This window comes from Sinohyriopsis cumingii, chromosome 13 (genome assembly GCF_028554795.1).
Source record: "Sinohyriopsis cumingii isolate HCF-2022 chromosome 13, ASM2855479v2, whole genome shotgun sequence".
NCBI lineage: Eukaryota > Metazoa > Mollusca > Bivalvia > Unionida > Unionidae > Sinohyriopsis > Sinohyriopsis cumingii.
The window spans coordinates 78,348,562-78,362,690 of NC_142973.1; the positions used below are offsets into that span (position 1 = coordinate 78,348,562).

The 14,129-nt window shown below is 35.5% G+C and overlaps 1 protein-coding gene across 4 annotated transcripts in view; it reads left to right on the forward strand.

Moving 5' to 3' along the window:
* Window positions 1-12,485, forward strand: part of LOC149785865 (protein phosphatase 1 regulatory subunit 16A-like) — a 167,443-nt gene extending 154,958 nt beyond the window's left edge. For 3 of the 4 annotated variants that reach the window (XM_089979842.1, XM_089979844.1, XM_089979843.1), the window contains one exon: window positions 151-12,485. In XM_089979842.1, the coding sequence (XP_089835968.1) occupies window positions 151-1,128 (978 nt within the window). In that variant the 3' untranslated portion in view covers window positions 1,129-12,485. The remainder of the gene's footprint in view (window positions 1-150) is intronic. The other variant, XR_016425469.1, reaches the window with a different exon arrangement.
* Window positions 12,486-14,129: the final 1,644 nt, after the last annotated feature.

Below are 14,129 nucleotides of genomic sequence, written 5' to 3' on the forward strand. Positions count from 1 at the left end.
TGAGGCAGCTGTTAGTACCATTTTTGTAAGTCTTTGGTATGACTCGGCTGGGGATTGAACCCACAACCTACTGCATCTGAGGCAGACGCTCTAACCACTAGGCCACCAGAGCAGTCTGTAATTATTGATTATTCTCTCTTTATTTGACAGGATGATGACAAAGAGAACTTGCCAGCTACAAATATAGATGATGTAGACTTGATAATAGATGATGATCATGAATTAAATGGAAAGAGTCAGCCAGTGAAACCTGTCATAGCTAGGAGTGATAAGACCCACCCACCACCACAACCAATAGTTGACAAGCAAGTTCCAGCAAAGAATCCAAACTTGAACAAAACTGCTAATCACAGACCAGATGATACTGGTCATAGGCCAGACAACACTAGCCAAAGATTGGACAATATTGTGCAGAAACCTGCATCTAAAGAGCAACACATTTCAGACAGGAATAGACGCACACAGGGGGAGGAAACTAATTCTAGAACTACATCTGAAAAGAAGGAGAAAGTCTCACAAAGGGAGGCAACTAATTCTCAAGCAATATCAGAAAAACCTCAGGCAAGAATGGAGGCTGCTAGTTCTGAGCCACAGCCGAAAAGCACAAGGTCAACAAGAGAAGGTCAAAGGACACCTGAAGGACCAGAAAGAGGCAAAGAGATCCAACCCTCACATTCTTCTAATCATCATTCATCACAACAAACCCTTGAGAATTCTGCTTCCAGAGAATCTTCCCCCAAAACTGGGCAGCCTGTAGGTCGGGCTCCTTCATTCAGGAAAAACAAGGATACCCCATCTAAGTTAGCTGCTCCTTTGCCACCAACTGGGACTCTAGCAGACTTGAAAAAGCAGAGATCAGAGCAGCACAAATTTGGGCAAAAACCTGAAAATACTTTAGATGCAAAAGTTCAAAATATGTTTCTGAATAGTTTGATGAGTTCTGAATCATCTCGATACAATTCTTCTTCTTCTTTACCAGCCAAGGACAGTAGTACCAACAATCGAAACATTAACAATAATATGACGCACACGTATCAAAATAACGGTTTGAGGAGGTATTCATCTCCGTCCAGCACGCCAGTCATCGAGGATGAGAAATTTAAGAGTAACTGCTGTGTAATCATGTGATAATAGAAAGATTTGTTAGATGTGGGATAATCATTGTAAGGGACCAGGACAATAGTTCATGTACAGGTATGGTAGGGTCACATTACATGTTTCGCTCAACAACAAAAAAGGATCGGTAATTGGAGACTGTGCATGGATCTGATTAATTTTATGGTATTAATTGATTTAATGTTATTGAATGTCTCATTGCAGACCATTCAGCTTGTGATATTAACAGATATTATGTAAACAGAGTTTTTTCATTCAGTTGTTATGCACATGATGAAGTTATAGTCATACCTAATGTTATTCAAAGTTAGTTTGATGCAGTGATGCCCCTTTATAATGTGATTTATGGGAGTTGTAAAGTGTACCATAATGAGGTATTGTTATCAGCAGATGGGTTATATTGGGGTAAAGTTTACACCAAAATAGGTTATGAGATGCATGAAACCATTTCAGAATTGAAATTTAAAACTAAAATGAAGTGAAACATAAAATTAACAACAGTAGAACTAAATCTGTTTAATTAGCAACCCTCTTGAAAGTTTTATTCCACCTGATCAGAAAGCCATATTGACATGAAGTTTACACTAGAAGACGATGTTGAGTTGGTCCTAATGCAAATGATGCCAATCTGATATCCATTATGACCAACTAAGCAACCATCTTGAAAAAATCTTTCTATGGATACTCATCCTGAATGGTCATATTAACATGGGGCATGGGGCATCATATCAGCATGTCATATGGAGTGTCAGTAGAGTGTCATATCAACATGGGGTTGAAAAAAATACTGTGATGCATAGTTGGTCCTAAATGTAAATGGTATCAATATGATATCCAATATGGCCACCTGGCACCCCTCTTGAACATCTTGTTATCATTACTCCTTCATAAGTGAAAGTCGTATCAACTTGAGGTTTCTACCAGAAGACTTCTTATTATGTCTTGTTGGTCCTCCATGAAAATGGTGCCAGTCTGATATCTAGTATATGTAAAATTTATTATCGTTGAAGAATAACAGGTAAAAGGAAAAATGGTATTGTCATGAATTCCAGGCAATTCTTTTCAGCCAGTAGATTGGCAATCTCTCTGAGGACATTTGTTTAGATTTGTTGTTCATTTCAGACCACTGGAGAGTTTAACTTAAAGATTCATTAATTGTTGCACGAATCAAATGACAAATTATGGGTTTTGTTTACGATATTTGATTTTGATGTTTGGTCATTACTTTTTGTAGCATGTACTCTTGCCAAGAGAGATCCTGAAATTTTGAATATTTAGTATTGAATGAAATGAAAGTTGCGTATAAGAATTTCTGTCTCAGACTTAAGTATGTCATATCTATTATAATGCATACGAAGTGATTGTATTGTCAGTCATTTTTCTTACAGCTTTAATCAACCAAGCAAGATCCAGTGGTCATTTTGCTGTCCATGTTTGTCCACAAGTTGATATATTTGTACATTGACACACTAGATTCAGTGTAAACAAATTTTTAATTCCAAGGCAAATAAAATGTAGGCTACAGTAATCTTGATATTACGGTATAAATGAGTATGAGTGAAAAAAGAATATTCAGCTAATTCTTAAGTACACATAGTTGTAACAAGGTCATGGAAACCTGAAATGTTGCATGCAGTCAACTTCGTACAAGAACCGTTCAATATATATTGATGGAATTTTATAAGAACACTGTCTCTTGGATCTAGATTTGCATTTTTTGTTTTTTCATCTGCACCATTTTGATAGAATTATGGCCTTTGTCTATCTACTTAATATCTTAGCGTGGGATGATGTTTTTAATCAGCATAACTTGAGAACCATTTGCTTAACATGTGCCATTCAATCTCATTACAGGTGTACCATGGACATTGTGTCTATAGAGCCAGATAAAATCAACTGCATTGCCCACTGCTTTAAATTCTGGTTCACAAACTTTTAGATACACACATAAATCACTGACAAGTTGATATAGAATACACACAGAAATCACCGACAAGTTGATCTAGAATTCACACAGAAATCACAGACTGTTGATATGGAATACACACAGAAATCGCTGACATGTTGATATAGAATACACACAGGAATTATTGACATGTTGATATAAGATACACAGAGGAATCACTGACGAGTTGATATGAGATACACAAAGGAATCACTGACGAGTTGATATAAGATACAGTAATCACTGACAAGTGGATATAAGATACACAGAGGAATCACATACGAGTTGATACACACATGATCCTTATCTAAGGATGGAGTGTTATACTGCAGAGCTTCCAAAACATTAAGTGCTGCAGATCCAGATCTATCGTTTGAGTGTTTCCTACAGATCTATATCTATCGTTTGTTTCCTACAGATCTAGATCTATCATTTGAGTGTTTCCTACAGATCCAGATCTATCGTTTGAATGTTTCCTACAGATCCAGATCTATCGTTTAAATGTTTCCTACAGATCCAGATCTATCATTTGAATGTTTCCTGCAGATCCAGATTTATCATTTGAGTGTTTCCTACAGATCCAGATCTATTGTTTGAGTGTTTCCTACAGATCCAGATCTATCGTTTGAGTGTTTCCTACAGATCCAGATCTATCGTTTGAGTGTTTCCTACAGATCCAGATCTATCATTTGAGTGTTTCCTGCAGATCCAGATCTATCGTTTGAATGTTTCCTGCAGATCCAGATCTATCATTTGAATGTTTCCTACAGATCCAGATCTATCGTTTGAATGTTTCTTGCAGATCCAGATCTATTGTTTGAGTGTTTCCTACAGATCCAGATCTGTCGTTTGAGCATTTGGTTTGATCAGTTAAGATTTTAGTGGTTGTGGACAATTGACTGGTGAGAAATGTAAAACATTCTGCAAAAATGAGTGCCTCTTCAGGCTGATTGGTCAGATTGTAATATTTAAGCAAACTTTCACAAGAAACCTTAAAAGATGCAATTTCCTGAATTCATAGTTTTTGGTCAGAGTGTCTTAGCATATTTGACTGTCTGCGAAACAGTCTGTTTAAATCTTCAGCGCATAAATTTGATGTACAGATCTGTTGTATTATTGATTCAATTGCTACTGTGGAATACTACCCATAATATGTTGTATTCACAGAGTGCAAATTTGTTATTATAGAGATAATTTATATATTTGCAAACATTTATTTTTATATGCTTGTATAGAATCATTTACTGTACACTGAATTACAAGTTATTGTACAAAGTCTTACAGGTCATTTGAACAAATAGTCTTACAAATTTGTTGTACAAATCATCTCATGGGTCAAATATACAAATTGTCTTACGAGTCAGTTGTACAAAACACAATTGTATATATGTCATTTGTACATATGATATTCACCCATTTATGTACATTGGGCTTTATGTTGCAATTTTCTTCACACATTATTGTACTTTATATGTATTAGGTTGAACTTGGTACCATGTACTGACCTGTATAGACCAGTTTCTATCATAGTATATATTTAAGTGATTCAAACTAAAATTTCTTAAGTGAGACTGAATCATAATAAAATTTAAAAAATGCACACAAAGCTCAGGAGATAATTTGAGTTGTTTTAATAGGGTTTATTGTAGGATGTATGTATGTAGTATTCAAGCTTGTCTATAAAAAAATCACACATGCATAGAAAAATGATCTAATTGTGAAAAAGCTATGCATTATATTGTCAAGCTCAAAATTTATTTATTCATTAAATCACTCCTGTTTTCAGAAAGTTACCCCTTTTTGATTGGGGTTCATTTCCTCACTAAATTTTTAGTTTCAGAATAGACCCTGTTTTAATATAGATCTGCTGTCATTTTGTTAATATTTGTCAAAAGTTTTAAACAAATTTAAATTTTAAAACCTCCCTTGTACACAAAACATTTTCAAATACATGTATTGCATCTGGTGCATGGGATTGTGAGTTTCCCTCAGTGTGTTGTCCTATGTCCCCCATTGCTTGATTCCAATGCATTCCCCTGGCATGATTTTTTGGCCAGGAAATTTGTTGTTGAAAAATCTACCTATTTTTATTTATTATTTTTGAGTACAAGTCCATCCTTTTCTGTGTTCACCCGGCAGTGGCTGAAATTGTTCGGGGATTCAAAATTTGATGATAAGAGTTAGTTTTCAGTAATACAAGGTTGTTGGTAATCACAATAAGTTTGTTAAGTTTGTGCAGGTGCATTGCTAGGTGACTTGACAGCTGATTGTGTAATCTATTTTTGAGGCTGAGTAATGACAACATCAACTTTAATTTCTGGGGTCTAAAACTTGAAGAAACACAGTTTGGCATTTAACCAGTGAATTAGTTTCAGAAGAAGGAAACATTTAGTAAAGGGAATTATCATAAAAAATGCTGTTAGGTAAGGAGTAAACACGAAAGATGTTTGGTTTGGTGATGTGGGCTTAATGCCATTTTCAGCACATAATAGGCTATACATGGCAGCCAGTAGATTTGATGGAAGAAGAGCCAGGGAAGAATCACCAACCCACAAGAAGCTACTGGCGAGCTTTCTTAATACAAATGTTGGTTGAGCCAAGACTCAAACTTACTTGACAGATGTGAGAGTGATCTATAAAGGCAAGCCACTTGCCCACATAGGGCCCCAAACACTAAAGATAAATAAAGTCAGACCCAGAACTTAAAAGTCTATATTGCAGCTTTTTTGATGCGAAAACCAGATATTCAAACATATAATTGTTTTCACAGGTTACTTGAGCACCTGATAAAACATGCATAACAGTAACACAGTTGTCAAAAGGAATGATGATAGTGAAGTGCAGATGACAAAGCTAATGTGGCAAAGCTGTTAAAGCAAATAAAATTGCTTTTTTCAAAACTCAAGTGGCATTAAGTACTTACTGGTCATTTTCTCTTTCCCATGGAAATTGCTTATTACAGATTTGGGGACCAGTTGGGACATAATGCCCAGTGCCCTTGGGATCCAAGATTCAACACTAGTAGTAACCAGTATGTTGTGCTATTAAATCACCTTTCAAAGACCAGAGTTATATAAATGTTTCAGTTTTCCATTTATGAAATTTGCTAAAAAATACAATTATAGTCTTATTTGAGTTAGTTACTGTGTAAAGAGTTAATTGTTCGGAAGCTTGTAACATGTTATTCAGGTTTTTATTTTCAGTCAAGCCTGCTTTGGTGGAAATATGATATAGACTTTACTTTAGGGTGGGTGGGTGTACACATGTCTGTATTCAGTATGTTTTCATGCACACCCTGGGTTAACATTAATGATAAAGATTTCTTTTGCTGACTTGGCCATGCATCATCTGTCATCCATCAACATTGCTCACCTGGCCATGCATGATCTGTCATCCATCAACATTGCTCACCTGGCCATGCATCATCTGTCATCCATCAATGTTTCTCGCCTGACCATGCATCATCTGTCATCCATCAACATTGCTCGCCTGGCCATGCATCATCTGTCATCCATCAACATTGCTCACCTGGCCATGCATCATCTGTCATCCATCAACATTGCTCGCCTGGCCATGCATCATCTGTCATCCATCAACATTGCTCGCCTGGCCATGCATCATCTGTCATCCATCAACATTGCTCACCTGGCCATGCATCATCTGTCATCCATCAACATTGCTCACCTGGCCATGCATCATCTGTCATCCATCAACATTGCTATTTTGACTTCATCTCTTAAAGCCCTAGACTTGTTTCAAACTTTGTTAGAACATCATGTATCACAATTAGTAGCGACATGACTTCCCTAGGTGGAAAAGCTATGTTCACGTTACCCAAAACAGCTGATCCTGTTTTGTTCAGACTTGATTGGAATACTTGAATGGACATGGTTTATTAAGATTGTGTCAAAGGTGACTCCTCTAGCATTGCTGTGTGACTTCCATAGCAAACGATATTATGGAAAAACAATTTAACTTCTCTATAACAGCAGAGTCCATTTTGATCAGACTTGGTAGGAATGTATTTTAGAACATACAGTCAAAATGTGCACTGGATGGCTCCCCTAACAACACATTCACTTCAATATCAGCTGGGTGGGGAACCTATTTTCAGCTTTTATCTCATGACCGCTGAACCAGTTTTCATCAAATTTGGTATGACGTTTCCTTGGGCATGCTGTGTAATCTAGAATAATTCCCCAGAATGGTGTTACTTTCTTGACAACCATATGCAAAACCTATCTTCAGCATTTTCTCCAGAATGAATGAGCCAATATTGATCAAAATTGGCTGGAATCTTTCTTTGGAAATGTTTGCAGAACTGTGTATGGGGTGGCTCCCCTGACATTAGAGTGGCTTCCTTAGCAATCAAATGAACTGTGGATGGGGTGGCTCCCCTGGCATTAGAGTGGCTTCCATAACAACCCATATCTGATGGCTCTGGAGCAAGTTTTCATGAAAATTTGCCAATAATTGTTCTTATGACATGGTCTGTGAAAATTGTATCTATGTAGTGTATGTAGTAGTAAGCATGTGCCTTTCATAGCAAGCATGGAAAACCTAATGGCATGAGTTTTTCTTACAACATGCTTTTTTCAGTGCTGTGACCTAGTACAGGTGTCATTTCCATAGCAGCCAGGTGAAAAAACTACAGATGGTATTAATCTCCTATCAAGTATGCCTGTTGTTGCTAATGAGAAGAAAAAAATGTGTCAAATGCCAACAGTTTCTTCCAAATAGCTGGAAATTATCCTGCCATAGGTATCTTTCAGCCCTAGGCACAAGTCTTATTACTGCTGTTTTCTTTTAGCACAATCTAAGCCAGGTGAGCAATATCACACCTGTTTTGGCGTTTTGTTATGTAGTTCGCTTCTCAAGTACAGTTGGCCATAGAGTCATGTTACTTGGTATCACTATGCGAATACATCTTGATGGATGCAGCACCAGTTTACCAAATGCTATGGGCAGGATCAACAGGCAGTTTGTGGACACCTTTTGTTGATCAAATAAATTTTCAGTATGTTCACTTGCTCTCTTTATTGCCTTCTAATAGTTTATTGACTAGCTATCTTCAAGTATAGAACCCTGACATTTGAGTTGAAGTGATTCTTCCTTTTCTTTGTCATAATAGGGGGCGCTCACCAATTAATATGTGCTTTAGAGAGAGTGACGTATGTAAGGTGAAGTAGTTCGCATTTAAAACATGCACAGTGGAGAGAATGTTGGCATACCTTTGTGCTACAGTAATGTAATGTGGATGATATTTATTTGGATATTGTACTTTTGGAAATTTTACATGATTTAAGCACACTGCTAACTAAAATGACTGCTCCCTTGTGTTAAAAAATCGGCCTGAATTAGTCTAAAGTACACTATACATAGCAGCTATTAAAATAGAGAAAATGAATTTTGCTAGACTAGACAATACCAGCTTCTGAAAGTGCAATGAATGAATTACCAAATATATAAAATGTAAAAAAAAGTTATCAGCTCTTTTTTATACAATTTACCTCTTAAGTTCAGGAAGTGAAAATGACCAAGTAGAGCTAGCACTTTTTTGAAGGGGCCCTGAGTGGCCGAGTGGTCTAAAGCGCTCTCCGTTACGGATCACTGCCATCTCACCTCTGTCTGCGTGGGTTCAAGTCTCGGATTCGGCTAATGTGGGTATGTGAGAAAGCTTGCCAGTAGCTTCTCGTGGGTCGGTGGTTCTTTCCGGGCTTTTCCCGGGTTCTTCCTCCACCATTATTACTGGCCGCCATGTATAGCCTATTGCGTGCTGAAAAATGGCGTTAAACCCTACAACAACAACAACTTTTTTGAAAGGTGCACATTTAAAGTAAGGCCAAGCTGTATGCTCTATAACCCATAGTACACCCATCAATCATACACCAAAATAAAGGGAATTAAAGGTTCTTTTAATTATACCTAAGATATACAAGGTGTTTTATAAATAGCCAGTATAACCAGTGAGGAAAGCCGGGGAAATTCTTTTTCTTTAAAATCCTAACCCTATGCAAGATACGAAACTGTAGAGTGCCACCAATAGGTCATAAGTATACCATAATAGGTCATAAGTATACCATAATGGGTCATAAATCAGAAAATGGTAATGATCATGAATTATTTTTAAATGGAGAGAAAATTGAATTCATGCATTTTTTTAATGCAAAACTATAGAGAAAGATAGTTTGCTTTTAGTTATGAATTTCCCGGTAATTTGTTAAAATGTTCACATGATGTAGTGGCCTTATATTTTTATATATATATATATATATATATATATATATATATATATATATATATATATATATATATATATATATATATATATATCCCTGTTTTATTTTAACCTTTTTTTGCTGCTTGGCTACATAATAGTGAGGATATAACTCCTTAGCTTTTGGTTGCAGTATATGGCATTAAGTATTCCAATTTCCATGAAATTGATTTTTTTCCCACATGTAATTACTGAGCTGTCATGTGCATACTGTACTGTATATGTTCAATTTAATATAATACGATTCCTTGTATTAAATCTGTGATTAAATGCTCTTTTAGTACATTGTTTTCCCATTTATGATACAGAAAAAGTTGTTCACAACTCCGAAAGTATGACTGTATTCAGTTAATATTTAATCAAGTGTACTTTGTGATTTATCTTTACATACAGTACAGCATATATAAGTCTTTTTATATAAGTAAAACATTTCCATATACACTTTGGTTATAGATTTCCAGTTATTAATCTCTCAGTACATTTCCACTTTGAAGTCAGATACCTCATTTATGTGCAATGTTCATATTTGTGGTTGAATATTTTGACACCTTATTTCATGAGAATATTAATTATGGTGTAAATTTCATCCACATTGCAATGTTGACCTAGAAAATCTTTTATATGAATGATTTTTGTTTATCTTGTATTGAGTACAGTATATGCTCTCTTACGAGTCCAACTGCAAAATGCACAGACTCAGATCTGCCTTTGCATATTGCACTGGCAGATCTGGGTCAGTGCAGTTAGCTAGAAGTAATCAGTAAAACAAACAACAGAGACCCTAATCTGCAGGTGCATTGTTCTGCAGCAGATCAGGATCATTGTTGCTTGCAGTTGGAATTGACTTACAGATGAGCATATACAGTAAATAATTTTAAGGATCATTTCACATTAAAATGATGGCACTGAACAGGAAAAAAGAAAAGAAAAGTCTTGGCCAGTAGGCAGAAACCTTCCCAATTGTTATCGTCAGTTAATCTTAATTTACTGTATTCTATGGTTGTCATGGTTTCAAAAAAATGTAAAGACTCGATGAATTGTGAAGTTTCTATGGAAACAGTGTGAGACCTTCCTGAATTTGTGAAACACAATTTTTAGCAAACCGCAAAACACAAAAATAAATGAACTCAGTCATTCAAGATGTTTATGGTGAATTGCCCCAATATATCGGGGGGGGGGGGGCACTTATGAGGCATATTTATTAAGTAAGTATCGAGTTTTCAAACTAAAGATGCCTCAGTACTCAAAACAGTTTCTGTGACATATAAACCGGAATAGCTCATGGGATGACCTGATGTCCATCGAATGTTGTCTACTAACGCAAGTTAGTTATTGTTACTCTTCAACTACTTGAAGAATTGCCACAAAATTTTAAACACATTTCTTCCCAAAATCTAGCTGATCCTAAATAAAAATGCTGACTCAGAAATATCCAATATGGTAAGCACATCTGACAATTTTGAAAATCTTGCCATTACTCTGGAGGAATGGATGGTTATATCAGCATGGGGTTTTCGCCAAAAACAATATTGATATCTGCTTGGTCCTCATCAGCTTGATCTAAATGCCAATGTGGCCACTGTTGCAGCCATCTTGAAGTCTTGTTATTGCTACTTCTCTAAGACAAAACATACAGTTTTCATCACAACACTTCCAGTTTATATCTAGCTAATCCCCAGAGAAAATGGTGGCAGTCTGACATAGAATATGGCTACCATCATAAAAATCTTGTTAAGACTGCTCCTCCTAAATGGATAGTTATATTGACATGGGGTTATCATCCAAAACCTTTATTACTATGTCTAGCTCATCCTAAATGAATTGGGTGCTGATCTAACATTCAATATGGTTGTCACAACCTCCATTTTGAAAATCTTGCTGTGGCTTATTCCCCTGAATTTGTGGACAGATTGACACGGGGTTTGCACCAAAGGATTTTTGGTGATCCTACATCCAACAAGATTGCCAAAGTGAATTTTTTTCAATAATATGAGATGGTTTAAACACTCAGCAGTTAAAAGAAAAACAGTCTTATCATGGATTCCAGGAAATTCATTTCTGCCAGTAGAATGTCAGTTCCTTTGATGTTGGTTTAGTCCTTTTTAAAGATATTACAAAATACCCATCTCATGCACCAGTGAGGATCTTTTTAATTGTGGGGGTTTTTTTTCTTTTCTTCTTAGTAATAGAATAATCACAGAGTTCACAATATGCTTTATCAACAACATTTTAAGGATGTTTAACAGTTTAAACTGGTAACTGTTAATAACATGTATTCTTTAGCTTAAAATACTGGACCTGCACACCTTTAAATATTTGCACAATTTACATGCATCCATGTGCTGTTGACAAATAACACAAATTCATCAAATTGCTATTGACAAATAACACAAATCACACACATCAGTATCCTATTAACAAATAACAAATTACGTGCATCAATGTGCTATTAACAACACAAATTACATGCATCAGTGTGCTATTGACAACACAAATTACATGCATTAATGTGCTATTGACCAATAACACAATTGCATACAGCAGTGTATAATTGACAAATAACACTTTGCAGGTATCATTGTACAATTGACAAATAACACTTTGCAATGTATCAATGTATTATTGACAAATAACACAATTTGCATGCATCAATGTGTTATTGACAAATAACACAAATTACAAATTACATGCATCAGTGTACTGTTGACAAATAATAAATTGAATGGATCATTATGGTATAAACAAATAACATCAGAGTACTATTAACAGTAACATTTATTCAGTTTTTGTATTTGAATGGTGATGTCCAGTACTGTGAACTACAGTCATTTGTAATTTTTCATAGGGCCTGAGCAAGTTAATTAGAAATACTATCATCTTTACTGTCAAAAATTGGTTCAGGTGTTTGTGGTGGGTAGGTTGCCACATTTAAATGCAATTTATATATTGTTTTTGTATGTGATGTTGTTTTGGACATCTTTTTCCTTCTTGTTGATATATCAAGAATTGTACATTTCAGATGGTAAGGCTATTTTGCATCTGTACTTGTTCCAATCTAATATCATCACTAGATATTAAAAATTTTATGATAAAAAGTTTATTCACAATAGAAGCTTAGACATACCAATAAACATGGATTAATTTGAACATATTTGCCTTTGTCTTTATTTCAGCTTTATAAATAGCTAGTCTACTGTTTATGCTCACAGGTAGTGACCACCAGCAGCAAGTTACATAGACACAGATCTGCTATTGCATAATGTGTCAGCAGATCACTGTCTATGCATGCAGTATGACCTGATATAAAAGCACATATACATGATACGTCAGGAAATCATGTGGAAGATGTGTTACACAGAACTTTATACAGTAGGATGTGTCGTTGATTGAAAATGTCTATCAATATAATGGCTGGCATGCACAGCAAAATCCACCAAACAAATTAATCCAAAGTTGTCATTTAGTCATGAATAAAAATTACCAAGATTAGATAAAAATCATGTATGACAAGTTAAAAAAAATATCAATAGACATAACAATAGTGTGTATTGCATACCTAAGTAATGAAACTTAATCATTATATATCATAGCTTGCTGATGAATCACATGTGATAGTGTGCCCTCTGCCTCATGGTCAAGGTCACAGAAAATGGAAAATGTAATTGTTTGACTTGTATCCTTATCAGGAGTATAACTTTGAACCTCTTAGTTTTTAATGCAACTTTAACCAGTTATCTGTCCTGTGTAGACAGACAGTAGACCTACCCCCACCTCAAGATCCAGGTCACAGTAAGGCAAAATGTAATTCTATGACTTGTTGCCTTGTCTGGAAAATGACTTTTGAACCATTGAAAATATTTTAATGAAACTTTAGCTAGTTATGTAACATGTATCCACAGTGTATCGCATAACCATATCCATGCACCCTGCCAGAAGGTTACGGTCTTGAGAAGAGGAAAATATTAATATAGGACATCTATCAATTTACAAATAAAATTTCTTAATCAATGTAGATATTGACTGAAAATTAAACCATTTATTTATCTTGATTTCACAGTCTTGGGCTTTCAGTCATACCCATTTTCATATGTCAACCCAAAGGTAATGTAAATTAGGGGTCCATGTCTCTATCCAGGCTGTCACAATGTTTACCCATGTCTACATATTATCATACAATAACAAGCCCCTGGCTCAAAGGTCAAGGTTAATATTAGGGAAAAGGTCGTGACAAATGTATGACCATTCAAGATTAGTGATAACAAAATTGTCAAAATGGCTGCTGTGGTGCCCATATTGGATGTCTGAGCAGCAACATTTTTATTTATGACAAAGGAGACCTGTGTTCTATCAAGGACCAGTTTATACTGAAGTGCTTTAGGTGGCGCTCTACAGTTTCGTATTTTGCATAGGGTTAGGATTTTAAAGAAAAAGAATTTCTCCGGCTTTCCTCACTGGTTATACTGGCTATTTAAAAAAGACCTTGTATATCTTAGGTATAATGCAAAGAACCTTTAATTCCCCTTATTTTGGTGTATGATTGATGGGTGTACTATGGGTTATAGAGTATACAGCTTGGCCTTACTTCAGATGTGCACCTTTCAAAAAAGTACTAGCTCTACTTGGTCATTTTCACTTCCTGAACTTAAGAGGTAAATTGTATAAAAAAGAGCTGATAACTTTTTTTTACATTTTATACATTTGGTAATTCATTCATTGCACTTTCAGAAGCTGGTATTGTTTAGTCTGGCAAAATTCATTTTCCCTATTTTAATAGCTGCTATGTATAGTGTA